This window comes from Helianthus annuus, chromosome 2, assembly GCF_002127325.2.
Source record: "Helianthus annuus cultivar XRQ/B chromosome 2, HanXRQr2.0-SUNRISE, whole genome shotgun sequence".
In the NCBI taxonomy this organism is placed as follows: domain Eukaryota; kingdom Viridiplantae; phylum Streptophyta; class Magnoliopsida; order Asterales; family Asteraceae; genus Helianthus; species Helianthus annuus.
The window spans coordinates 13,229,384-13,256,422 of NC_035434.2; the positions used below are offsets into that span (position 1 = coordinate 13,229,384).

A 27,039-nucleotide genomic window follows, 5' to 3' on the forward strand; every position below is an offset into this window, starting at 1 on the left:
GCTTTTTGGATGATACTTTTTTGATCGTTGGATTTGGAACAATAAACGCCCTGGACTATTGGAAGTGTCTTAACTTTTGGAGTGTAGAATTTGATGGCGATGGGTGTTTTTACTTGGAGAGGAACACCGATCATCCTGACGACCATGGAATTGCAGGCATCGCGAGACGATTTTGTTACCTGATGAAAGCAGGTTTCAATAAGTAATTGTTGTTATTTTAGAACTTCTTTTGAACTGATGCTTTGTGAGTTCTTTTTGAACTTCTTTTGAACTAGTGCCTTTTGAACTCATAATGTATTGATGCATACAAGCTCTTTTCAGCTTGAATCAGATCTGATGCCCCTATTATCACGGACAAAACCATCGAGTTCGCCAAACAATATCCAACTGCAAGTTCAGAAACATGCGTCATTTTCAGTCCCTTTACGTTTTTTCCAAGCTATTAACCCACTTCACGATTTCAGTGGGTAGCCAAAAGACCGCATTAAACATATATCCACTAAATCAATTACATGAATGAATAAATAAAATTAAACCAAACAACCCTTAATAACCCTAGCTAAAAATACGAAAGATTATATGAAATATTGACACATATCACCTTCAAACTGAGACCGAGACCGAGACAATCAAGCCAAGAACCACGTGGAATTCCTCTAATGTACTTGCCATCAAAATTCCATCATAAAGCGGGTAGCGTGTAACAATCCCAATATACTCTAATGAAGTGTAGTCACCTTCAACCTATAACACAAAACATATAAAGTATTGCAGTATACATAATTGCATTACATAAAGAAACCAAATAATAAAAAATAAAAAACCACGATATTATTAAAAACTCATAAATGAGTATACATTCTACCGAGGTGAAATTATGCATCAGAATTCACCAAAAATCTTGAATTAAATTTAATTGTTACATGGTTTGGTAAGTTAAAACTGACACATAATTTTGATGTTTGAGTTTGGCAAAAGTTATTAACACAAGTTTAATCGGGTCTCGCTAGTTATTATTAAAAAACAAAAAGAAAATAAACAAAAAATAACTAAAAAGAGTAAGAAACTCGCCAATGTCCAGAAAATCAAGATTTGTTCGAGTAAAACACCAAATGTTATTCGAATCGCACTTGAAGTTAAACTTTGAGAATTAGAATTTTCGACGAACGAGAATTAGAATTTCGACGACGATAAATTTGAATTTCCAGTGACGATTGGGGATTTCTCCGGCGTGAATTGAGGAGGAGGGGGGTTTCTTAGTTAGACAAGAAATATGAGTAACTAATTTCTGATGAACAAGTTAAAAGTTAAACATTTACGATTTGATCCCCAAACTTTAATCGAATTATCATACAGCTCTTTAAGTTTAGATAAAGTTATTTTTTTTTAATTTTTTTATAAGTTTAATTCTTTTTTGTTTTACTTATTATTTATTTAACTTATTATAATTAAAGACAACTTCCAACTCTAGACATATTTATCCAATAGTATTGCTTGCTTATTTTTAGTGACACACATAATCTATATTAACTCTTTAATATACGATCATATAGTTAAAACTAATATTTAACTATAGTTAAAACTAATTTTTAACTCTAGACACGTTTACTACAATCCCGATTACTTAGCGCGGACTTTAATACTAATACTAGTACTGATAATAACCGAAACCGAACCAAAACATTTGGTTATCAAAATCAAACCACCAGTTCAAAATACTGAAAAATCCCCCTTTGACTTCACCGGAAAATAACGCCGTCGTTCGTCTATTTCCGGCTGAGAGAATCGAAAGTTGCAGCACTGATCCGATTATGCGATGGATGTTACCGGAAAACGTATGAACAAGAAGGAGCGAGCCAAGGAGCGCAGAGAGAAACGTCACGAAGAGATCTCTCGTCTCCGCACCATTCCTTATTCCGATCACCAGAGGTATTAATATGTTAGTTGTTAATACTTGTTATATGTTTAGTATTGTTCATTGGAGAACCCTAATTTTTAAATCAAAAGTTGTTGGTATTACTAGGGTTTCAGTTTATGTAAACAAAGAATGATTTGTATTGCTTTGCTTTGAGAACACTTTACAAGTGAGTTATGAAAATGGTGGCTAACTATTTATGGTTGTGATTACTTGATTGATTAAGAATGTGTATATTCTACAACATTTTATATAAATGTCTATGTAGATGTTTGTTTTTAGGGATTTTTAAGGAAGATTGCACAATATTTTCATAGCTTTCGAAGACTTCTAACCAGTGGCGAAGCTTGAGATTTCCGACCGGGGGCGGAAGTCACTAGGGGTGTAAACGAGCCGGGCCGAGCTCGAGCTCGGCCCGTCATGTTTTTTTGAAGCTCGAGCTCGAGCTCGGCTCGGTTCGAGCCTACTTATTTGAGCTCGAACTCGGCTCGCGAGTAAAGCCCCTCGTTCTATTTTAAGAACAAACTCAGACGAGCTAAAAACTCGGCTCGAGCTCGCTTCAGTATTGCTTAAACGTGCCAAAGCTTGGCTTGAGCTCGGCTCGCCAATGTTATCATCATTATTTATTATATTATATATAAAATAAATAAATTTTTGTTTGGGCTCATTTAGGCTCGCGAGCCTAAACGAGCTTTGTATTTCAGGCTCGGGCTCGGGTTCAATAACTAAACGAGCTCTATTTCAGGCTCAAGCTCGTTAAAGCTCGGCTCGTTCGAGTTTTTAACCGAGCCGATAACGAGTAGCTCTTGAGCCTCTGGGCTTGTTTACACCCCTAGAAGTCACCGAACCTAAAAATTTCTATAAAACCGGGGGGGTCGAGAACGTATATACCCAAAATTTCTATACGAAGACTACACACTCTCCACTACTGAGCGAAACTTTCGGGGGGTCGGCCGCCCCCTCCCGCCCCTTAAAAGCTTCGCCCATGTTCTAGATTTCTGTCATGATCCTTCAAGTGTGGTCTAGAATAGGGATGAGACCGGTACCAGAACCGAAATAGAGAAGTGGGTACCGAATGTATCGGTTCGGTACTGGTTCCGGATTTTTGGTACTTAACCGCTTTGGTACCACTTGAATAGTTGAATATATCTAATATCAATTGAGTACAAGTGTGTGATCAAATTTGTGGGCTACTTTTATTTGACATAGTATAAGATTTCTAAAGAATTGGTGTTTTAGTTTCATATTAGAGGCTTTTGGTTTTGAAAATGTTAGCATAAAAGAGTTTGCAAATCGGAGTGGTATGTCTGATAGTATATTTGCATTTACTTACTCGGTTATGTTGAATTTTAAGCTTTAGGCGAATAGTGAAAGAAATGGAAAAAGATTATAATGAAATGAGCAAATATTATGTTCCCAGAGTAATTTGTTGGGACCAATGTTTTAAATACAGGTATGAACCGGCCGGTTATACCGGTTAAACCGGATATCGGACACGAGTCCGGTACGATAAAGGCCGGTAAAACCCGAATACGGTATTTATGAAATTTTCCCAAAAACAAACTTCACATTCTAAATCGGTTCAAAATATACAAAAAAAAAAAAAACAATTACCAATGCTGATATCGCATTTTACACTTGGTTTAAAAAAGCGTGAAGCGCACGAAAGCGACAAGGTCTAAAATCAAAGCGCAAATCGCAAAAGCGGCAGGCTTTTCGTACGTGAGGCGCAAGGTGCTTATATATTTTTTTTTATATATATCCTATAGGACTTTTAGCATCCCTTACCCAAAATATAGTGATAAATAAGGTTTATATATGATTTAATGTATAAATCACTTAATGTACAACCATTTTAGCTACATGTATAACACTTTAAAGCACAAAACACCTTCTGTACGAAAAGCGCGCGCCTCAGTGGGATTTTTTTTCCAAAAAAGCTCGCTTTTTGTGCTCTTTTTGTACAGAGCTCGCCTTTTGTCACACAAAGCGCAACTCTTTGCGCCTAGGGTCACTTTGTGCGTAAGCGCGCTTATGGCGCGCTTTTTTAAACCAAGATTTTACCGAATACTGAAATCAAGAAAGCCTAATACCAATATCGGTGCCGGTATTCAGGAAATAATCTCATCCCTAGTCTTGAATATTCAAGAATATAGGCTTAGCGATTACAATTTAGGCGAATGCACATGTTTCTCAGGACTTAAGTTTCTACACTATTTTATAGAATACATACGGGCATAGCGATCACAATTTAGGCGGGTCATCACCATAGGCTATGTTGTTGCTAGATGCATACATGCCAAAAACAACAACATCAGTCACCATATATGAGGATAGCATCAGAAAATTATAATAACCACATCAAGTCCATGATTAGAGACTAGAGAGTATTATTGTCAGCGATTAAGGGGCCGTTTGTTTACCTCTTAATGAGTCTCTTAATGGTTCAGACCTCTTACTGGTTCAGCACTTAATGGTTCAGACTGTTTGTTTCGCGAGCAGATGTCTGAATGGTTCAGACATTTGCCTCTGAATGGTTAAGCATTATACCGAGTCTGAATGGTTAAGACATCTAATTTGAATTGGTCAGACATTTGCCTCTGAATGTTTAAGCATTATACTGACTCTTAATGGTTCAGACCTCTTACTGGTTCAACACTTACTGGTTCAGCACTTAACCATTCAGAAGTTGCCAAACAGCCCCTAAGAGGAATAGTTTAATATATTTGATTTGATATACAATTGTATTTGAGGGTTAGTTTAATCATCATTTTAGGCAACCTTCCTCTCATGATTATGCAATTTTGTATACTTTTTGTTCATCATTTAAACTTTTTGGGTCCAATTAGTTTTACGGTTGAATCTTTTAGGTGGTGGTCTGCAGAAACAATAGCCGTGGTGACTGGCGGCAATAGAGGAATCGGGTTTGAGATTACACGCCAACTTGCATTACATGGATTGACGGTTATTCTTACTTCACGAGACACAGTTGCAGGAGAAGAAGCAACTAAAATTCTACTAGAACAAGGCTTGAAAGTTGTCTTTCATCAACTTGATATCGTAGACCATAAATCTATCGATATATTTTGTGCTTGGGTGAAGGAGAAGTATGGTGGTATCGACATCCTGGTAAAATGACAATGCCGCCCTTTGCAATTTACTCGAGTGCATTTTAATTAAATGTTGTTTTCAAAATGTTATTTACGGTGTATTTACTTGATAATTTGTATTTTATTTATTTATTGAGTAAATTGTCAGTTTAGTCCCCGAGGTTTGGTCCAAATTGCCATTTTAGTCCAAATATTTTTTTTCTCGGACTTTTCCTTTTTCTTGCCATTTTGATCACATTGCCTAACTTAGTCTAAAAACCAGGTTATAATCAGGGGTATTTTTGGCATTAAATTATTATGAGGTTTATAAATTATGTTGTAAACTACCCCTGGTTATCACTACACAACAGTTATGCCAAAAATACTCCTGGTTATAACCAGATTTTTAGACTGAGTTAGCCAATGTGATCAAAATGGCAAGAAAATGGAAAAGTCAGGGACCCAGAGGAGAAAAAAAACTATTTGGACTAAAATGGCAGTTTGGACCAAACCTCAGGGACTAAACTGACAATTTACTCTTATTTATTTATTGATGTAAATGTGTACAGATAAATAATGCAGGAGTAAGTCATAATACCGGATCGGAGAATTCTGTTGAATGTGCTGAAAAGGTGATAAACACCAACTATTACGCCACTAAAAATATGACTAAAGCTGTGATCCCACTGATGCGATCCTCCGCTGAAGGTGCACGGGTTGTTATGGTGAGCTCACGGTTGGGACGACTTAATGGCAGGAGAAACGTATGTATGATCTTCTTATGTTTATATATTCGTTCTTCTACATTGTCTCGTTAGGTTTACATTAACTTGAAACAACAGTAGAGATTATCTTCATTTTTTTTGAGTTAATTACTGTTTTTGTCCCCGTGGTTTGTCAAAAATCACTATTTCAGTCCATTAGTTTAAAAATTGCGATTTCAGTCCCTGTGGTTTCACTTTCGTAACCATTTCAGTCCATCTCGTAACCATTTCAGTCCATCTCGTAACCATTTCAGTCCCTGTACTAACAGAATAAATGGATTGAAATGGTTACGAAAGTGAAACCACAGGGACTGAAATGGTTACGAAAGTGAAATCACAGGGACTGAAATCGCAAATTTTAAACTAATGGACTGAAATAGTGATTTTTGACAAACCACAGGGACGAAAACAGTAATTAACTCTTTTTTTATTGAGTTAATTGCCATTTTAGTCCCTGTGGTTTGGGCCATTTTGCCAGTTTAGTCCAAAGGTTTTATTTTTAACATCTGGATCCAAAAAGGTTTCATCGTTGCCATTTTGGTCCAACTGACTTAACTCCATCCATATCTGTTAAGTCTGCCAAGGGCATTTTTGTCATTTCATTTTTCTTTTTATTAACCCTTTTTTCTTTATTGCTTTTTCTTTTAAATGAAATGACAAAAATGCCCTTGCCAGACTTAACAGATATGGATGGAGTTAAGTCAGTTGGACCAAAATGGCAACGATGAAACCTTTTTGGATCCAGATGTTAAAAATGAAATCTTTGGACTAAACTGGCAAAATGGCCCAAACCACAGGGACTAAAATGGCAATTAACTCTTTTTTTTATTTCTAAAAGAGTTAAATGCCATTTTAGTCCCTGTGGTTTGGACCATTTTGCCAGTTTAGTCCAAAGGTTTCATTTTTCACCTGCGGATCCAAAAAAGTTTCACCGTTGCCACTTTAGTCCACTGGGTTAACTTCATCCATTTTTTCTGTTAACGACAAGGGCAATTCGATCATTTTATTTGTAATTCTGTTAACTAGAAGGGCAATTCGGCCATATAAAATGACCGAATTGCCCTTCTCGTTAACAAAAAAATGGATGAAGTTAACCCAATGGACTAAAATGGCAACTGCGAAACCTTTTTGGACCCACAGGTGAAAAATGAAACATTTGGACTAAACTGACAAAATGACCCAAACCACAGGGACTAAAATGACATTTAACTCTTTCTAAAATTTCAGAGGATTGCCGATGTGGATTTAAGACGACAGTTAGAAGAAGTTGAATCAGAAGATATAATTGACTTCACTATGAACAAGTTTCTAGAACAAGTGAAAGATGGGAGTTGGGTCATTGGAGGATGGCCTCAAAATAATACAGATTATTCGTTGTCAAAGCTTGCGGTCAACGCCTATACGAGGCTTATGGCCCGGATACTTTCAGAACGGCCTGAAGGTCAGAAGATTTATGTTAACTGCTGCTGCCCGGGTTGGGTCAAAACGGCTATGACGGGCTGGGCCGGGATAACTCCACCTGAGGAAGGAGCTGATACACCCGTATGGCTTGCATTGCTACCGGGCCAATCTGTTAGTGGTAAATTCTTTGCTGAGAGACGCGAGATAAACTTTTAAAAGTAATTTACTTTGTGTTAATTAGTTAAACTAGTTACATGTTAAATTTGTTTAAACTTGTTCTCATTGACTATTTGTATAATTTTTTATTTATTTATATGTTTTATTTGAATTTTGACCAAATTCAAGTCCATTTATGTGAAGGCTAAACCCTTGCAATTTGCATGATGGTAAAATTATATTATAATATTGTACAACAATGGAAATTACCAAAGTCATTATTGTCACAACCCCAAAAATCCACCATGCGGAGTACTACCGCTTGAGGCGTGACATGACCAGGATCGAGCCCCCAATCATACTGAACAACGTATTTAAGTAAATAAAGCCAACCATAATACGATTGGTGACCAAAAGCTAGTTAACCAAGTTTTAATTTAAACAACGGAAGCATAAACGTAAAGTCCAAAACATAGTCCATAGTTTATAAGTTTAAGTTCAAAACGCAAGTTTAATAAGTTCATAAAGGTTTAGATATTAAGCACGGAACATAACAGTCCGTACACCACAGCGACTCCTTCCTCGTGCAAGCTCCAAGCATTTAGCGACCTGTAAGGCATGTAACAACGAGTCAACAACAAAGTTGAGTGAGTTCACGGTTGGATGTTTAGTTTTAAGTTGTTTCTGAAAACGTGATTTGTCTTTCGTTGGCGTAATTGCCGTGGGGGTTACCCCGTAGTTGAAAGAAAATTTAACCAGTTCATTCTTTATTACCCATACCCTGTCCATGATTAGTGGGGGCTTCCCCATGTGAACTACTAGACCGTATGATATCGACTACTACGCAAGTAAGTTGTGCCCTACATCAGTGTCTATCATCACTGATGGTTTGCCATAGTCCATTAGTACACGCCCGTCCGACTGGCACGGTGTGAGGTTTGTTAAACCTAATAGCGCTATTAACTGATGACCCGCTCGCCATTGGCCTCGGCGATTAAGTCGATATAAAATGAGGGACATATGATAGAGTTTTGTCTAGTAAGTTTTAAGGTTGTTGTCCTACCCAAGGAGGACGAACGTATGTAGTTCTCCCGAAGAGAATACGCAGGATTAATACTGGCATCCTACCCGAGGAGGATGGCCGTACATATCCTACTTAAGTAAGATATGTAGATTCCGTTTTTAATTCTTTAACCCATTCCCAAACCACCGGGAATCCCATGCCTTAGAAAGTGTGTGAACTCACCTTGGTTTGCTCGGTTAGATTCTCAAATATAGCTAACAGTCGATGTCGGTCAATCACGTCCTAATATAATTACCAGTTAATCATTTAGTGGTTTTCAAATATAGCACAAAGTTTCTACACGTATCTATCACATAACATGCATTACTTTAACGGTTTATGCCCATATAAACTCCCCATCCATTCCCGCTCACAAATAAACATACGATATTGCACATAACACTTTTATTGACACATAGCATGTTGGATCAAATACAGGTAGCATACTCGACATTTAGACACGCAAATTACTTCTTCTGTCATTTCAACTTAAATATCTAAAACTGGGCTGTTTTCGAGCATTTTAATAAAATAGTTATCTTATTTCAAAAATTCCCAACTTTTTACAGAAGATGCTAAACGATCCAAATATTATTGTGTAAAAATCTCGGTATCCGATTCATTACCAATATTTTATTAAAAATCATTTTCCGGACTGCACTCAAATTTATCTTTTTCTGACTGCAGTCTACGGAATAATTCATTAAAAATTCATTGTAAGTCGGATTGACAAAATTCCAGTGGGACAATTACTACGACATCAGTGTCCATCTATTGTACAGATTTCATGGGCTGATTCGACACAGAACTCAAGTTATGACTAAAAACATATCGCTAATTTTCTGTAGTAAAAATGCAGCCCTAGCTGCTGTTACAAATCGGGTCTTTAAAAATAGCAAACGAAGTCCAAAAATTACGATTCCGGTGCCATTAGAACCGTATTTCATAATACATAAGTCTAGGCTTCAGAAAATACATTTTTTGTTAGGTTATGGTCTGGTTACAGCCAACTGAAGTTGGTTGTCAAAACCAACCAGCATTCTGTTTCAGCTTTTAACTTTCTAGTGCATGTTCGATTGATTCCGTTAACATGTTTAGCGATTACAACAACATCAAACATCAATATTAACAAGAAACTCAGCAAGAATCATAACAACATCATTCTAACATCATTTCATCACTAGACTAGTTTATGTTCAAGACTTGTTTAAGGTTCTTTAGAGTTTCATGGATTCTCATCACCCAATAACTATTAACCACTTAAATAACATGCAAAATGAACGGATCTAAGTTCTTACCACTAGCTCAAGGCTAGGGAAGTTCGGGTGAAGAAATGTGGTGGTTAATAGCGAATGGAGAAGGTCCTTCAACTTCCGAGAGCACCAAGCTTCGTTGTATGGTCACTTACACCCTTGGGTATGTATAGAATGCTTGAAGGAGCACTTGAAGGTGGTTGTATGGTGGTGTGGTGTGGCTGCCGAAGGCAAGGAGAAGGGGAGGAAGAAGATGAGAGCAATTTTGTGTTGTGGCTAGTGAATGAAAGTGTGATCTCTTGTACATACTTATAGACCATCCAACTTAATTAACCATGGTGTAATGTGTCTACAAGATATTAAACATCAACAAATAAAATAATCAAGATTGGTGGAGGGTGTCCCCACATGGGGAACCGTTCGGTTGGGGGGGGGGGGTTATGGTTTGTTTTCAACCAAATAGTTAGTGATTAGTTAGTTTAGTTAAGTATTTAAATAAGTGTAATAGTGTGTAGTGTATTATAACGGGTGTTAGGATGTTCGGGGACCCTAACTAGCTTAGAAAGGTAAAAACAATGTCTTTGACAATATTTTAGTGTTCCGGGTAAAGTCTGGTTGTTCGGTTTGACACTGTTCCGTTAAAGTGCTTAATTAATCCGTAAAGTGTCTTTTATGTATATTTTTGTAACACTTTTAATTTCTAACACTTAGGAAATTATAACGGACTATTTAGTGACTTTTCTGCATACTACTAGTATGTTAACAAGCACATGTAAGCATAACACAGATATCAGAAAGCAGTTAAGTAATTCCACACAGTCGTCAAGCACTTAAATTATCAATAATAAATTGTACGGAATACATGGAATTTTGAGGGTTGTCACATTCTCCCCCTGTTAAGAAAATTTCATCACGAAATTTAGCACGTGGTTACTGAGGAAGCTAGTTATGTTGCGTTGGTTTCCTGGTTTTCCTGGGGTGTCACATCATCCCCCCGTTGATTTGGAATTTCGTCCCGAAATTCTGCAGTAGCTTCAGCCTCAGTGGTGGTTGTGTTTTTCTTAAACAGTTGGGGATACTTGAGTTTCATTTGGTCTTCACGTTCCCAGGTGTACTCTGGGCCACGACGGGAATCCCAACGAACTCGGACAAGAGGTATTCTGGTGCGCTTGAGAATCTTAACGTCTCGGTCAGTAATCTCTACTGGTTCTTCGACGAATCGCAGCATGTCGTCGATAGTGAGTTCCTTGAGGGGAACTATGAGGGTCTCATCTGACAGACACTTCATCAGATTTGACACGTGGAACACGTTGTGAACTCCACTGAGTTCTTCAGGTAGATTCAACCTGTAGGTCACCTTGCCAATCTTCTCGATGATTTCAAAGGGTCCAACGTATCGCGGGTTGAGTTTGCCTCGTTTGCCAAAACGTACTACACCTTTCCAAGGTGAGACTTTGAGTAGCACTCGATCCCCAACCTGGAACTCGAGTGGCTTTCTTCGCTCATCAGCATAGCTTTTCTGACGGTCACGAGCTGCCGCCATTCGTTGTCGTATCTGAGCAATCTTCTCGATTGTGTCTACTACGAGTTCTGGGCTAGTGATTTGACTGTCACCAACTTCTGCCCAACAAAGAGGTGATCGACACTTCCGTCCGTACAATGCCTCGAACGGAGCGGCCTGGATGCTGGTGTGGTAACTGTTGTTGTATGAAAACTCCACTAACGGGAGATGCTTTTCCCAGCCGTTACCAAAATCGATTACACATGCCCTAAGCATGTCTTCAAGGGTTTGGATGGTGCGTTCAGATTGCCCATCCGTCTGTGGGTGGTAAGCGGTGCTCATATCTAAACGTGAGCCAAAAGACTTATGCATAGCTTGCCATAGTTCAGAGGTAAAACGCGCGTCACGATCAGAAATGATGGAGGTTGGCACTCCGTGCCTTGATACCACTTCCTTTAGGTAGATGTCTGCTAGAGTAGAAAACTTATCCGTTTCCTTGATGGCCAGAAAATGTGCAGACTTGGTCAGTCGATCCACGATCACCCAAATAGTATCGTTTTCGCGTTGAGATCTGGGCAGGCCAGTAACGAAATCCATGGAAATTTGCTCCCATTTCCATTTAGGTATCTCTGGTTGTTGAAGTGGGCCTGATGGTTTCTGGTATTCGACCTTGACCCTAGCACAAGTCAAGCATTTACTGACGTAGGTCGCTATGCTGGCTTTCATACCAGGCCACCAGTATGTAGTCTTGAGATCATGGTACATCTTATCCGAACCAGGATGTACTGAATAACGAGACTTATGTGCTTTATCCATCACAAGCTCGCGCAGGTCTCCATAAAGTGGAACCCAGGTGCGTCCGTTAACATAGTAGGCGCCGTTTTCCTTTTGTTCTAGCCGTTGCCTCGATCCTCGTAAGGACTCAGCCATGATGTTCTTTGCCTTCAATGCTTCAACCTGAGCATCGCGAATCTGAGCAGGAAGGTTAGATTGGATGGTAAGCTGTAACGCACATACACGCTTAGGTATAGTATCCTTTCGGCTGAGGGCGTCAGCCACAACATTGGTCTTGCCCGGATGGTACTTGATAGCGCATTCATAATCATTCAAGAGTTCTACCCATCGGCGTTGTCACATATTCAATTCCTTTTGCTTGAAGATATGCTCGAGACTCCTGTGATCGGTATAAATGGTGCACTTGGTACCGTACAGGTAATGTCTCCATATCTTAAGCGTGAAAACAACTGCTCCCAATTCCAAGTCATGTGTAGTGTAGTTCCTTTCGTGAACCTTAAGTTGACGTGATGCGTAGGCAATGACCTTGTCACGTTGCATCAACACACAACCAAATCCTTGGATGGAAGCGTCGCAGTAAACCACAAAATCATCTGTGCCTTCAGGCAATGAGAGGATAGGTGCGCTACAAAGTCTCTCCTTTAAGTGCTGAAATGCGGACTCCTGTGCATCACCCCAACGATAGGTGACACCTTTCTGAGTCAGTGAAGTGAGAGGTTGTGCAATCTTGGAGAAATCCTTGATAAACCTTCTGTAATATCCTGCCAAATCCAAGAATTGGCGGATTTCTGTTGGTGTGCGGGGTGCAGGCCAGTTCTTGATCGAGTCAACCTTGGATGGATCTACATGAATTCCATCTTTGTTTACCACATGGCCTAGAAAGTGGACTTCGCGAAGCCAGAAGTCACATTTCGAAACTTGGCATACAACTGCTCTTTACGAAGTAGTTCCAGAATAAGCCTCAGGTGTTGCTCGTGTTCCTCCTGACTCTTAGAATAGATCAGAATGTTGTCGATGAAGACTATGACAAATTTATCTAGGTAAGGCTTACACACTCGGTTCATGAGGTCCATGAAGATCGCAGGTGCATTCGTTAATCCGAAAGGCATAACCAGAAACTCGTAATGGCCGTAACGAGTTCTGAATGCTGTTTTGGAGACGTCCTCCTCTCGGACTCTCAACTGATGGTAGCCTGATCTCAAATCAATCTTAGAGTAATAACTCAACCCTTGCAACTGGTCGAATAAGTCACCAATGCGTGGAAGAGGATAACGATTCTTCACAGTCACCTTGTTGAGTTCGCGGTAGTCAATACACATCCTGAAGGTACCGTCTTTCTTCTTCACAAATAATACTGGAGCTCCCCATGGCGAAGAGCTAGGACGTATGAAACCCTTTTCCAAGAGTTCTTGTAGTTGCGTGGACAGTTCTTCAAGCTCTGATGGAGCTAGACGATAAGGTGCTCGAGCTATGGGCGCTGCTCCGGGAGCTAGCTCGATTTGAAACTCAACTTGGCGATGAGGCGGAAGACCAGGTAATTCCTCAGGGAATACCTCAGGAAAGTCGCGTACAATAGGAATGTCTTCTATCTTCCTTTCTTCCGAGGATGCATCAGAAACGAGGGCTAAAATAGTAGTGTGGCCCTTTCGCAAACACTTCTAGGCCTTAAGGAAAGAGATGATGCCTACAACAGCACCACTCTTGTCGCCACGAATCACGAGGGGTTCTTTATCAAAACGAGGGATACGGACGATTTTCTCCTTGCAAATAATCTCTGCTTGGTGTTGAGATAACCAATCCATCCCAATGACAACGTCAAAACTACCCAGAACGATAGGGATGGGGTCGATAGAAAAGGTCTGATCGGCAAGGACAAGCTTGCAACCCTTAACTATATGTGTGGCTTCAAGACTTTTACCGTTTGCTATTTCTACCGTGTGTTTGGTGTTCAAAAGTGTTGGAGTGCGCTTAAGCATTTGGCTAACTTTTAAGGACACATAACTAGTATCGGCACCCGAATCAAATAACACAGTAACAAAGAAGTCGTCCAGAAGAAACCTACCCATCACAACGTTGGGATCGTTCCTTGCATCACCCTGACCAATCACGAAGGCACGACCTTGGGCGCCATTGCCATTATTGTTACCTCCGTTGTTGCCTCCGTTGTTGTTTCCATTGTGGTTCCCGTTTCTTTGGTTGTTGTTCTGGTTTTGGTTCAGCTGGGGGCAGTTCCTCTTAAAGTGGCCTTCAGCGCCACACTGAAAGCATCCTTTATTGCCCTGCTGATGCTGCTGCTGGTGGTTCTGTGGAGCTTGCTGTTGTTGGCGATTCTGATTCACAGGACGTGGGCTCCTGCAATCTTTGGCTTCATGGCCCAGCTTGTGACATCTCTGACAACGGCCCTTGTTGCACTGCCCGCTGTGATGCAGATTACACCGATTGCACTTAGGGTGATTTCCCTTGTACCCACCCTGACCTTGATTCCCAGAAGACTGCAGACTGGGGCTCCTGTACTCGTCTGTCTTTCGCTGCTGGGATTGAGCTGAAGTAGAACCCTTGCCCAAATTTCCATCCCACTTGCGCTTATTATCATTGGGAGCATCAGAAGTAGTAGCGCTAATACGCTTGGGCAGCCTGTTCTGCTCAACTGCCTGATCGGTGAGACGATGGGCCAACTTGACGATTTACTGAATGGTGCCAAGATTAGCCGAGGTTACATGGCTTTGAATCTCTGGTACAAGACCTTTGAGGTACAGCTCAATACGTTTGATGGGAGGATCCACCATAGTGGGACACAGGATGGCTAGCTCATTTGACCTCTTCGTGTATGCCTCGATCTCAGACCCCGTCATCTTCAAATTGAAAAATTCCACCTCCAGCTTGTGGATGTCGTCACGACTACAGTACTCTTCCTTAATCAGCTCTTTGAAACCGTTCCACTAGGTGGCATTAGCAACCGCCAACCCAAGCAGTTGAACCTGTGCCTTCCACCAGGTTAACGCAGCACCTTCGAGTGTTCCAGTAGCATACTTCACCCTACGATTTTCAGGGCATTCACACATCTTGAACACAGACTTGAGCTTCTCGAACCAGTGAAGAAGACCTACAGCTCCTTCTGTGCCGCTGAAAGTGCTAGGTCGGCAATCCATGAAGGTTTTGAATGTGCACACAGGAGGCTGAGCATGTTGACCTCATGCAGGAACAACTGCGAGTGCCTCAGCAACTCGTTCGTTGATCAAAGCCGTCAGCTGGGCTTGAGTTAGGTTGATACGTCCTCCGCGTCCGTTCATGATCTTCATAACGAAGCAATATAAGTGAGGAAAGTGTCACGAAAGTGCGTAAGTGTGGGACGACAGGAGAGAGTAAGCACACAAGGTTCAAATAGCAATTATCACGTTAACTAATACACAATGTGAACTATCTAACCGACAATTTAACATAGATCATACCACCTATTGTGTCGAGTCTTGCACGTGGAGCGAAGCGTCGTTGTGGATCGTTGAGAACTGTACAGGTTATAGTCTGGTTTTATCAAAAAGCTTTTCCCTTTTTAAAACCAAGTTCACTATAACCAATGGCTCTGATACCAATCTGTCACACCCCCAAAAATTCACCATGCGGAGTACCACCGCTTGGAGGCGTGACATGACCAGGATCGAGCCACCAATCATACTGAACAACGTATTTAAGTAAATAAAGCCAACCATAATACGATTGGTGACCAAAAGCTAGTTAACCAAGTTTTAATTTAAACAACGGAAGCATAAACGTAAAGTCCAAAACATAGTCCATAGTTTATAAGTTTAAGTTCAAAACGCAAGTTTAATAAGTTCATAAAGGTTTAGATATTAAGCACGGAACATAACAGTCCGTACACCACAGCGACTCCTTCCTCGTGCAAGCTCCAAGCATTTAGCGACATGTAAGGCATGTAACAACGAGTCAACAACAAAGTTGAGTGAGTTCACGGTTGGATGTTTAGTTTTAAGTTGTTTCTGAAAACGTGGTTTGTCTTTCGTTGGCGTAATTGCCGTGGGGGTTACCCCGTAGTTGAAAGAAAATTTAACCAGTTCATTCTTTATTACCCATACCCTGTCCATGATTAGTGGGGGCTTCCCCATGTGAACTACTAGACCGTATGATATCGACTACTACGCAAGTAAGTTGTGCCCCACATCAGTGTCTATCATCACTGATGGTTTGCCATAGTCCATTAGTACACGCCCGTCCGACTGGGACGGTGTGAGGTTTGTTAAACCTAATAGCGCTATTAACTAATAACCCGCTCGCCATTGGCCTCAGCGATTAAGTCGATATAAAATGAGGGACTTATGATAGAGTTTTGTCTAGTAAGTTTTAAGGTTGTTGTCCTACCCAAGGAGGACGAACGTACGTAGTTCTCCCGAAGAGAATACGCAGGATTAATACTGGCATCCTACCCGAGGAGGATGGCCGTACATATCCTACCTAAGTAAGATATGTAGATTCCGTTTTTAATTCTTTAACCCATTCCCAAACCACTGGGAACCCCATGCCTTAGAAAGTGTGTGAACTCACCTTGGTTTGCTCGGTTAGATTCTCAAATATAGCTAACAGTCGAGGTCGGTAAATCACGTCCTAATATAATTACCAGTTAATCATTTAGTGGTTTTCAAATATAGCACAAAGTTTCTACACGTATCTATCACATAACATGCATTACTTTAACGGTTTATGCCCATATAAACTCCCCATCCATTCCCGCTCATAAATAAACATACGATATTGCACATAACACTTTTATTGACACATAGCATGTTGGATCATTCACAGGTAGCATACTCGACATTTAGACACGCAAATTACTTCTTATGTCATTTCAACTTAAATATCTAAAACTGGGCTGTTTTCGAGCATTTTAATAAAATAGTTATCTTATTTCAAAAATTCCCAACTTTTTACAGAAGATGCTAAACGATCCAAATATTATTGTGTAAAAATCTCGGGATCCGATTCATTACCAATATTTTATTAAAAATCATTTTCCGGACTGCACTCAGATTTATCTTTTTCTGACTGCAGTCTACGGAATAATTCATTAAAAATTCATTGTAAGTCGGATTGACAAAATTCCAGTAGGAAAATACTACGACATCAGTGTCCATCTATTGTACAGATTTCATGGGCTGATTCGACACAGAACTCAAGTTATGACTAAAAACATATCGCTCATTTTCTGCAGTAAAAATGCAGCCCTAGCTGCTGTTACAAATCGGGTCTTTAAAAATAGCAAACGAAGTCCAAAAATTACGATTCCGGTGCCATTAGAACCGTATTTCATAATACATAAGTCTAGGCTCCAGAAAATACATTTTTTGTTAGGTTATGGTCTGGTTACAGCCAACTGAAGTTGGCTGTAAAAACCAACCAGCATTCTGTTTCAGCTTTTAACTTTCTAGTGCATGTTCGATTGATTCCGTTAACATGTTTAGCGATTACAACAACATCGAACATCAATATTAACAAGTAACTCGGCAATAAATCAGCAAGAATCATAACAACATCATTCTAACATCATTTCATCACTAGACTAGTTTATGTTCAAGACTTGTTTAAGGTTCTTTAGAGTTTCATGGATTCTCATCACCCAATAACTATTAACTACTTAAATAACATGCAAAATGAACGGATCTAAGTTCTTACCACTAGCTCAAGGCTAGGGAAGTTCGGGTGAAGAAATGTGGTGGTTAATAGCGAATGGAGAAGGTCCTTCAACTTCCGAGAGCACCAAGCTTCGTTGTATGGTCACTTACACCCTTGGGTATGTATAGAATGCTTGAAGGAGCACTTGAAGGTGGTTGTATGGTGGTGTGGTGTGGCTGCCGAAGGCAAGGAAAATGGGAGGAAGAAGATGAGAGCAATTTTTTGTTGTGGCTAGTGAATGAAAGTGTGACCTCTTGTACATACTTATAGACCATCCAACTTAATTAACCATCGTGTAATGTGTCTACAAGATATTAAACATCAACAAATAAAATAATCAAGATTGGTGGAGGGTGTCCCCACATGGGGAACCGTTCGGTTAGGGGGGGTTTATGGTTTGTTTTCAACCAAATAGTTAGTGATTAGTTAGTTTAGTTAGGTATTTAAATAAGTGTAATAGTGTGTAGTGTATTATAACGGGTGTTAGGATGTTCGGGGACCCTAACTAGCTCAGAAAGGTAAAAACAATGTCTTTGACAATATTTTAGTGTTCCGGGTAAAGTCTGGTTGTTCGGTTTGACACTGTTCCGTTAAAGTGCTTAATTAATCCGTAAAGTGTCTTTTATGTATATTTTTGTAACACTTTTAATTTCTAACACTTAGAAAATCATAACGGACTATTTAGTGACTTTTCTGCATACTAATAGTATGTTAACAAGCACATGTAAGCATAACACAGATATCAGAAAGCAGTTAAGTAATTCCACACAGTCGTCAAGCACTTTAATTATCAATAATAAATTGTACGGAATACATGGAATTTTGAGGGTTGTCACAATTATAAATGTTTGGAAATAAAGTGTGTTTTGTTTAATGTGAAATGAAATATAATGTAAGTTAGCATTTGTTTCTAACATCAAAATAATATTACAAACCATCTAGACATAAATTTGGTTTCATTTCTGACACTTGTGTTAAAAGAAAGTTGTTAATAGTTTTGCAAAATAACAAAAATCATCTTGATTTGTCTGTGTTGCACATGGTCCTTCTCTTTAGCTAGCAAGATATTGGTGGATCATATTACTCTATCTTGTAATTAGTGGCATCATGTGTTTATGTCACCAATCCCGCCTCCTAGTCCAGTTGGGTATTCTCACTTGGGTTAAGTTGGGCCGGCTTCCTCCTTGGAGGTTGCCGGTTTGACTCCCGGCTGCGGCATACGGGGGGTGGGAGTCCCAATGATGGATCGTTCCTACTGAGGCATGGTGCGGTCCTGAGGGCAACCCGGTTTTACCCGGCTGTTACCCCAGCGAGTCTTTCGTGTGGGGGCAGTATGATTTCCGGGCGGAAGTCAGCTTGCGCAACGGCCGGGGCCCGATCGAAGATCACGTCCGTAAGAGCGGGGCTGACGGGGGAATGTCTTTGACATGACCCCGGAGACCAATTCGGTCTTGTACAGAGAAAGTCTCCTTCCAAAAAAATGTGTTTATGTCACCAAAATGGTGCGGGTTGAGTTCACAAAATGGGTAATAGGTGAATTTTAGTGTGTGTGTCTGTCGTTAAAAATAAAAATAATTTCTCGTATGCTAAGAGATGTTAATAGATACCAGTAATGAGCATGGGCTGGGTCACTATGTTTGTATATGAGTCAAAACTAAACATATAAATTATATTAGTGTTAGGTTCTTAAAACTGTCTGAGATCCTATAAATGTTAGTTATATCAATGTTGGGTTTTTATAATTGACTAAGATCCAAACGGTTTGGTTTTTTCAGTTAACCATAGTATTGGCCTAAGTTCACTGATACTCATTTCGGTTAATAAAGCCGTTTAATTTTGAGTCGAATAACATGGTAGTTTATTTAAAAAGGAAACGTGTATGTTATATATACAAATGATTTCTCACACTATCAAATTTTTTTTAGAAAAAGTTTTAAAGATAGATCACAATGTGAGAAAATCCAAGAAAAAAGAAACTTTAGACCATGTGTAATAGGCGTTACCCACTTGCCAACTCACCACCTAGGGGCGTGAAACACCAAAACGGGGACACCATTGCGAGGGGCGTGAACTCACTAATGGGTGTGAACCAAGGTTATATAACACACATGGTTATGTTGAATGCTAGTGGTTCTAAGGATAGGGGGTTTCAAAGAGTCGAACACCATTACACATCCCTAATAGTTTAATTAGCGAGCCCTCTTTTTCACTTGCTAACTAAACCACTACACACGATTTTAAAATGGGAAAATAACAAACTAACTAAACCACCACACACGATTTTAAAATGGGAAAATAACAAAAATAGCCGTTGACCGGTCAAAATTTAAAAAATAGCCGGTTGAAACCCCACCACGACTTGGTTTTAAAATGCGCGCATTATGCGCGCATAATGCGTGATGCGCCCAATGCGCTAATGAGACCGCATCGCAACAGCTGATGCGAGGCGTTTACGTGATGCGAGAATATTGCGCGCATTTCGCATAATACGCTCATCGCATAATGCGCTCTGATGCACGCAACATTGTTTCTTATGCTTTTTTTTCCAGATTTTTATGAACTGTGTTCGGTTTTTTCCATAATTAACATCTTAGTATGCTTGATTTGAACCAAAAAACATAACTCTTACCTTCTAATTACGTCAATTGTTTTACTTTAAGTATGTTTTTATAAGTTTTATGTATAAATAATTTTTAACTATTTTTTTCATAAAGAACACATCACATACGTGATGCGCTCGCATCGCGCATCACGCATCAGATTTTTGGACTAAACGCATCGGAGCGAATCACGCAATTTAAAACCAAGCACCACGAGCATTCTTAAGGAAATGAATGTTGCTAAAACGTGTTTAAAAATCCTTTCAGCGAACACTAACCAATATGCGACATGTGTAAAAAAACCTGTACTACAGGCTTTTTTTTATGCGTGTTGCATATTGGGTGTGTTTGTTGAAAGGATTTTTAAAGACGCTTCAGGAACATTGATTTCCGTGAGAAGGCTCGTGGTGAGGTTTCAACCGGCTTTTTTTTTAAATTTGACCAGTCAACGGTTATTTTCGTTATTTTCCCTTTTAAATTAGAGAATACAAAATGTGCAAACAACATATGCCACGTGCCCTCCTCAACGCATTAACCACTTGTACGTTGTGGTTAGAAGCTACAAAATTGCCACGGTGCGTTGCGGCCGTTCACAAAAACAACCGCCGTTCCCCCTCCGCCACGCCACCTCACAAATCTCTGAAAATCCAACACATAAACACCGAAACCCTAATTCTAAACTCACAGTTCAACAGATCACAACAACAAACCAAATCATGGCGACTTTAAGAAGAGCCGTATTATCCAACATTTCTCGCCTCATCAATTCCGCCGTAGCTCCGCCGCGCATCCACGGCGTCGTATCGTCGCACGAAATCGTGCGGTATCAATCTGTTCACAGGTGAAACAAAGTTATGGATTCCGTACGTATTTGTGTGTTTAGCATGATTTTGATTGACAGTTGATGTTGTTGTATGGTTTAATTCGTTTTCAGGCCGTTTGTTAATTCGTTTTCTAGATTCTATTGTTCAAACTCTGGTGTTGAATTGTTGGATTTTGATTTGTCTGATGAAGAAAGCAAGCGGCGATTAGTGAACAGGTACGGTTTTCTAACGTATACGGTTTTGGAATTTGGCTAGAATAGGACCGCCATTGACCGCCTAGTGATTCATCGGCCGTTAATCGGTGAACCTCCGATTAGTGATTAATCGGAGACTAGTCAGAATTTTTACAACCATGGTACTTGCCGATCATATACTCGGTTTTGGTTTTACTTTTAGGTAAATTTTGGTATCGGTAATCAAGGTTTAAAAAAACGGAAACGAGTTTCGAGGCGTTTTCCCTGCGCCTCATGAGGCGGCTCGAGGCGAACCGAGGCGTAAGCCCGAACACTCATAAAAAAGACATAAATTGCCTTAAATTGACACAAAAAGTCAAAAACATCAAAAACAAACAATAGAAACCCCTGAGGCGCAGCCTTTTCAGCGCCTCAGCCCAGCCCCTCTGAGGCGCACATACAATAGAAACCCCATGAGGTGTGCCTCAGAATCGTTTTTTGGGCGTTTCGCCTTGAGGCGCCTTGGTTTTAAAAAGCGCGCCTGAGGCGCAACAAGGCGCACACTCTGGGGATTTTTCGCTCAGCGCCTAGAGTAATTACAAAAAGCGCGCTTTTTTGGGATTTTTCTGGGCTTTTTTGGCCTGAGGCGCGCGCCTCTTGTACCCAAGGTGTTTTTATGCATCTAACAGTTGTACCCTGGGTTTTTTGGCTTGTACATGCACCTAAAATCATACAAAAACCCCACTTGTAGCTATATTTTGGGTAGGGAAAGCTAAAAACGTATGGGATATATAGAAAAATATATATAATTAGCTTGCGCCTCGGGTACGAAAAGCCCACCGCTTTTGCGCTTTGCAATTCGCGCCTCGGTTTTAGACCTCGTCGCTTGTGTACGTCTCTCGCTTTTTAAAACCAAGCGAGGCGCACGCCTCAACCGTTTTTTAAAACAATGTCGGTAATATTCAGTACGGTACTGGTTTTCAGTCCAGTACCATTACTGGTCTAATCCCTATATGTGATAACGGGGACTTTTACCGTGCCATACCGGTACCGGCGGATCATATATGGTACATTGGTACGGTATTCAGTTTTGGTTTTAGGAAATTTTGGTATCGGTACTATTCGGTATGGTACTGGTTTGGTCTGGAACCGGTACCGATCTCATCCATAATTCTTTATGTATGATGTTGTAACTTGTAAGTGTGATTAATGTGATTAATGATGGACTTTGGTTTTAGAAACCCTAATTTTTTAATGAAATGGATAGGTTGGTGTATAGGAGTAAACAAAGGGGGTTTCTTGAGCTGGACCTGGTTTTAGGAAGTTGGGTGGAGAATCACATTGGATCTTTGGATGAGAATGGGATCAGAGCACTTGTTGATGTTCTTAACCTTGTAAGTTTTGCTATTTTTGTTGTTTGATTATAAGATTATGCTTTTGTTAATACACAAATATACATATATATACATATAGGGGTTTAATACATAACTATGTTTAAACAGAGAACGACAACATAATATATACTTCTGCATACTGCACTACCCAATATCCGTACGCATGATGTGTTTATGCGAGTTATGTATATATAGGGAGTGGTGAATAAATTTTAATTAAAAAATATGAGAATATCATAATGCACTTGATATGTTTTTGTTATGTAAACATCATAGTTGTTAAAAGCCATCGCCTCTTGCGCCTAGGCCCATTTTTCAGGCGAGGCGAGGCAATTGCGCCTTGAGTCAAGACAATTGCGCTTTAATTCTCCAAGTGATGATTCCGGAGTAGATTCCGATGTTATTCCTAGAATCCTAAGAGTTTCCGGGCCAAATTCTTTAAATTCTGGCACGATTCCAGCCAAATTTCTATTGTTATCTAATGAAAACCACTTTTCTACACCAATACAATAATATTTTAGAACTTTTGGTACCAAACAGATGATGTTAAATGTTATATAATAGGTTTTGGTTTATTTTCTTTGTAGAATATTATTATTTTTCTAGTACATAATATATTTTTATTTTTTTCATTGTGCGCTTTTATTTTCTCAGGCCCTCGTTTTTTTTGCGCCTTGCGCTTAGGCCCCAGGCGAGGCATATGCACCTTGAGTGCGCCTAGCGCCTTTAATAACTATGGTAGACATGTTTATGCACTTGATATTGTAGAGTAATAAATTTTAAGGCATAGGTACATGTTGATGTGTTTATGTGAGTTATGTATATATATATGATGTGTTCATCTCGTTATGTCTGCCAAACACTATGTATGTACATGTGCATCATATTCTCTATCTAAAGTTGATTCTGTTCTCTATACATAGGAGCTTTTTATACATAAACAATTTGAAGTATAGAACAATGTGAACCGCGTGAATGTTTTGATCTCAGTCACTTGAATGTACTATTCGTCATATAATGAAACGAATTGTACATGTCATTAAGGAGTAGTTTCTCTTTAGGTTTTTAAAGTGATTATCTGATTATTGGGTTTAAATCACCGATAATCAATTTCAAGTGTTTCAGTGTTTGGGTATAGTGAAACTAATTCTGATTATCTGATGTTTTATGGGTTAGAATAATTAGATAATCAGTTTAGGAGTACTCGGCATAGGCGCTCCCTAGTCGGTCGACCAGGGAGTTGAGAGTACTCGGCATAGGCGGAGAGTACTCTGGGAGTACTCGAACATGTTAAATTATAACGAAATTAGTTTTTGGAAATTAAATATATGTCTAATAACATAAATTTACTAATATTTATAACAAAATACGTGAAAATGATATTCATTATTTAATATGATAGTCATATAAATTATGTTTTATTATTTTTTAGAGTAAATTGTCATTTTAGTCCCTGAGTTTTTGTCCAAATTGCCATTTTAGTTCAAATAGTTTTTTTTTCCTCCTCTGGGTCCCTGACTTTTCCTTTTTCTTGTCATTTTGATCACATTGCATAACTTAGTCTAAAAACCAGGTTATAATCAGGGGTATTTTTGGCATTAAATTATTATGAGGTTTATAAATTATGTTGTAAACTACCCCTGGTTATCACTACACAACAGTTATGCCAAAAATACCCCTGGTTATAACCAGATTTTTAGACTGAGTTAGGCAATGTGATCAAAATGACAAGAAAATGGAAAAGTCAGGGACCCAGAAGAGAAAAATAAACTATTTGGACTAAAATAGCAATTTGGACCAAACCTCAGGGACTAAAATGGCACTTTACTCTATTTTTTAAGTCAAACTCGGCTCGAATTGACCTACTAGATCCGATTTTGGCCGAGTTTTATCACGTTTGATCGATTCCGAGTAATTAGGCGGAGTTAGAGAAAGTCGCCTCGGCAACCTACCTTGTAGCGACTACTCAGGGAGTACTCGGCCTTAGAAACCTTGTTTTACAACCATGGCTTGCAACAAAACCGATCACTTTCGGTATCTGAAATAATTACACTCAAAACATTTGCACATCCAAAACCGTCTTCTACAACCCATTTTGTTACAACTGATTATCTGATTATTTCATATCACATAATCACTTTCAAAACGCAATACCAAACACCCCCTAAATTTTTTCATATTACTTTGTTACCTGCAGGAAAATCCTGATTTATGGAAATGGCTAACCGGGCAGGAACAACCGCCTGAACCAATCAACACAAATCCCGTGAGTTGCACATTAACCAAACGTGAAATCATGTACTCGTTTTCCTCGTTATAACCCTTGTTAATACTATTTTGTATGATCAGGTATTCACCGAGGTGCGTGGTAAGGTAATGTACAACCTCGACAACTATGCTTCGGAACAGACACGGGCCACACCCGGGCAACCATGGGTCAGAGGATGGGACGATTTCAAAAAGGGTCGTGATAGCCCGATAGTCGGAAATCAGTAATTATTTTTACAACTCTGTTTACTAGTAAGTTTACTTCATATGTTATAAACACCAAGAATAAGGCTGCTATAAGATTAAATCCCTCAAAGGTTTTGAGGTCTAAGGAATGTATTTTTATCCCTGGTTGTGAGTAATTTTAAGCTCGGGTTCAGCTTAGGCTCGACTCTTTTATCACTTATTAATCAATTAATGATTTTGTTTGTATACGTATAATCTTTTACACTGTAATAGTTAGTGTGTGTAATATTTCATATACTAAGTAAAAGTTTAATGGTATGTAAGAGAGACTTGTTTAGGTTAGATCGACATATGAAGCTCATCTCTACCTTGTTTATTTCACAAGCTCTAATATAAACTTACTTAGCTTTAACGAGTTGATCTTGAGTGCTTACGAGCATGTTTTTTTTAAGCGACCAACTAAATCACCGGATAAGCATCTTGGGATGTCATCAATCGAGCAATGCATCCCTCCTCCATAATGGTCAGTGTTGGATGCATACCCGAGCCACCAAGCCATCAGTTCTGGGGAAAACCCGCCCGCCCGAATGCCCATTGGGTAAAACCCGGTTCAGCTCGGTTTCGAAATGACGGCATCCAGACAGGCCTAGTTAATATCCTTCAAAATGAGACAATACATTAAGCATTTTACCATTGGGTAAAACCCGGTTCAGCTCGGTTTCGAAATGACGGCATCCAGACAGGCCTAGTTAATATCCTTCAAAATGAGACAATACATTAAGCATTTTACTATAGGAGGATCTTAAAGAATATTTGCACAAGTGTAGGGACTGAAGTGCTATCTTGATAATAGACACAGAAGAAAGATGTAAGCTAAATGATAGCGTGTGTGAAAAATATACAAAACCATTAATTCTGATTTATACACACACCTACATTTACAACGACCAACAACCATATGTTTAATATATTTAACTAGTGTAATGCCCCGTCCGTGTTGCTAGACGCTAAGCCGATTATTTCTTAGGAAACAATTTCATAACCATTCCCTCCAATAGCAAGTTTTCACTATTCCTTACATAGAGAATGTAAGAGATATGTGAACAATGATGGTATCAATATATCAATATACACTCTTTTTTCCCTATAAGTTGCATACTCGATTTGTGAATGAATCTACACATCCAATGGGGTTTTTGGAAGAATTTTTATCTTTCGTCAGTTCTTATTACAATCTGGAAGAAGAATATTCCGTAGTTGGATTTCTCAAAATTCATAAACTTGAAACTTTTAATCGTGATTGGTTGACTCACAAGGTCGATCAAATCAATTTGACCCGTTATTCTTCAGTTCGACTAATCACTTGTTGGTGAGATATCGAAGTATTTTGGTGATTTTTGCTCATCAAATCACGATCTTGGTTGTCAAGGGTTCTTGATCCCGAAGATTTGTATCAAAAGATGCATGCGTTGATTGAAACGGATTCTCAATCATTCTTTAAGAACATTAGACAGGATGCCATTATTAAAGATTGGGATTGTAAATCAAGTTATTATCAGTTTGTATTTAGTTACTTTGAAAGATATATACAATCTTTGAAATAGGGGCTTGATCTTTGTAGTAGTTGTTCATGACGTTCTTACATTGTAATTGTGATTGGTATTATATAATAAGTGAACTACAAGTGACATGAACTTAGACAATGATATTGTGATAGTTTTTTATTGTGTAGTTAGGGTTACACAACATGTGGTATTTGTAGACCACAATGTTATACTCATAACCCTACGCTAATACGCTATTACATTTATGTCTAACTCCCCCATAAACTAAGTATGGTAGCGAAGTTGTTTGAAAAGTAAAAACATAAAAATAAATGGTCTTCATTCTTCCCCGCCTTTTTCTGTCCGTCGCACGCCTTTTTTAGTTGCAAAGTTCGAAAGTTTAAACAAACATACTATTTATCTGAATAGAA

At 39.2% G+C, this 27,039-nt stretch overlaps 2 protein-coding genes across 2 annotated transcripts; both read left to right on the top strand.

Annotated features, from left to right (window-relative positions):
* Positions 1-1,667: 1,667 nt before the first annotated feature.
* Positions 1,668-7,508, top strand: LOC110911119 (carbonyl reductase [NADPH] 1). Its single transcript, XM_022155703.2, has 4 exons — positions 1,668-1,929; positions 4,786-5,044; positions 5,574-5,768; positions 6,996-7,508. The coding sequence occupies exons 1-4, from the start codon at positions 1,817-1,819 to the stop codon at positions 7,383-7,385; spliced, it is 957 nt and encodes a 318-aa protein (XP_022011395.1). The 5' UTR covers positions 1,668-1,816; the 3' UTR covers positions 7,386-7,508.
* A 13,277-nt stretch (positions 7,509-20,785) lies between these two features.
* Positions 20,786-25,310, top strand: LOC110911113 (succinate dehydrogenase assembly factor 2, mitochondrial). Its single transcript, XM_022155694.2, has 5 exons — positions 20,786-21,060; positions 21,154-21,258; positions 22,484-22,610; positions 24,808-24,876; positions 24,960-25,310. Exons 1-5 carry the CDS (start codon positions 20,936-20,938, stop codon positions 25,104-25,106), a joined length of 573 nt encoding a protein of 190 aa, XP_022011386.1. The 5' UTR covers positions 20,786-20,935; the 3' UTR covers positions 25,107-25,310.
* Positions 25,311-27,039: the final 1,729 nt, after the last annotated feature.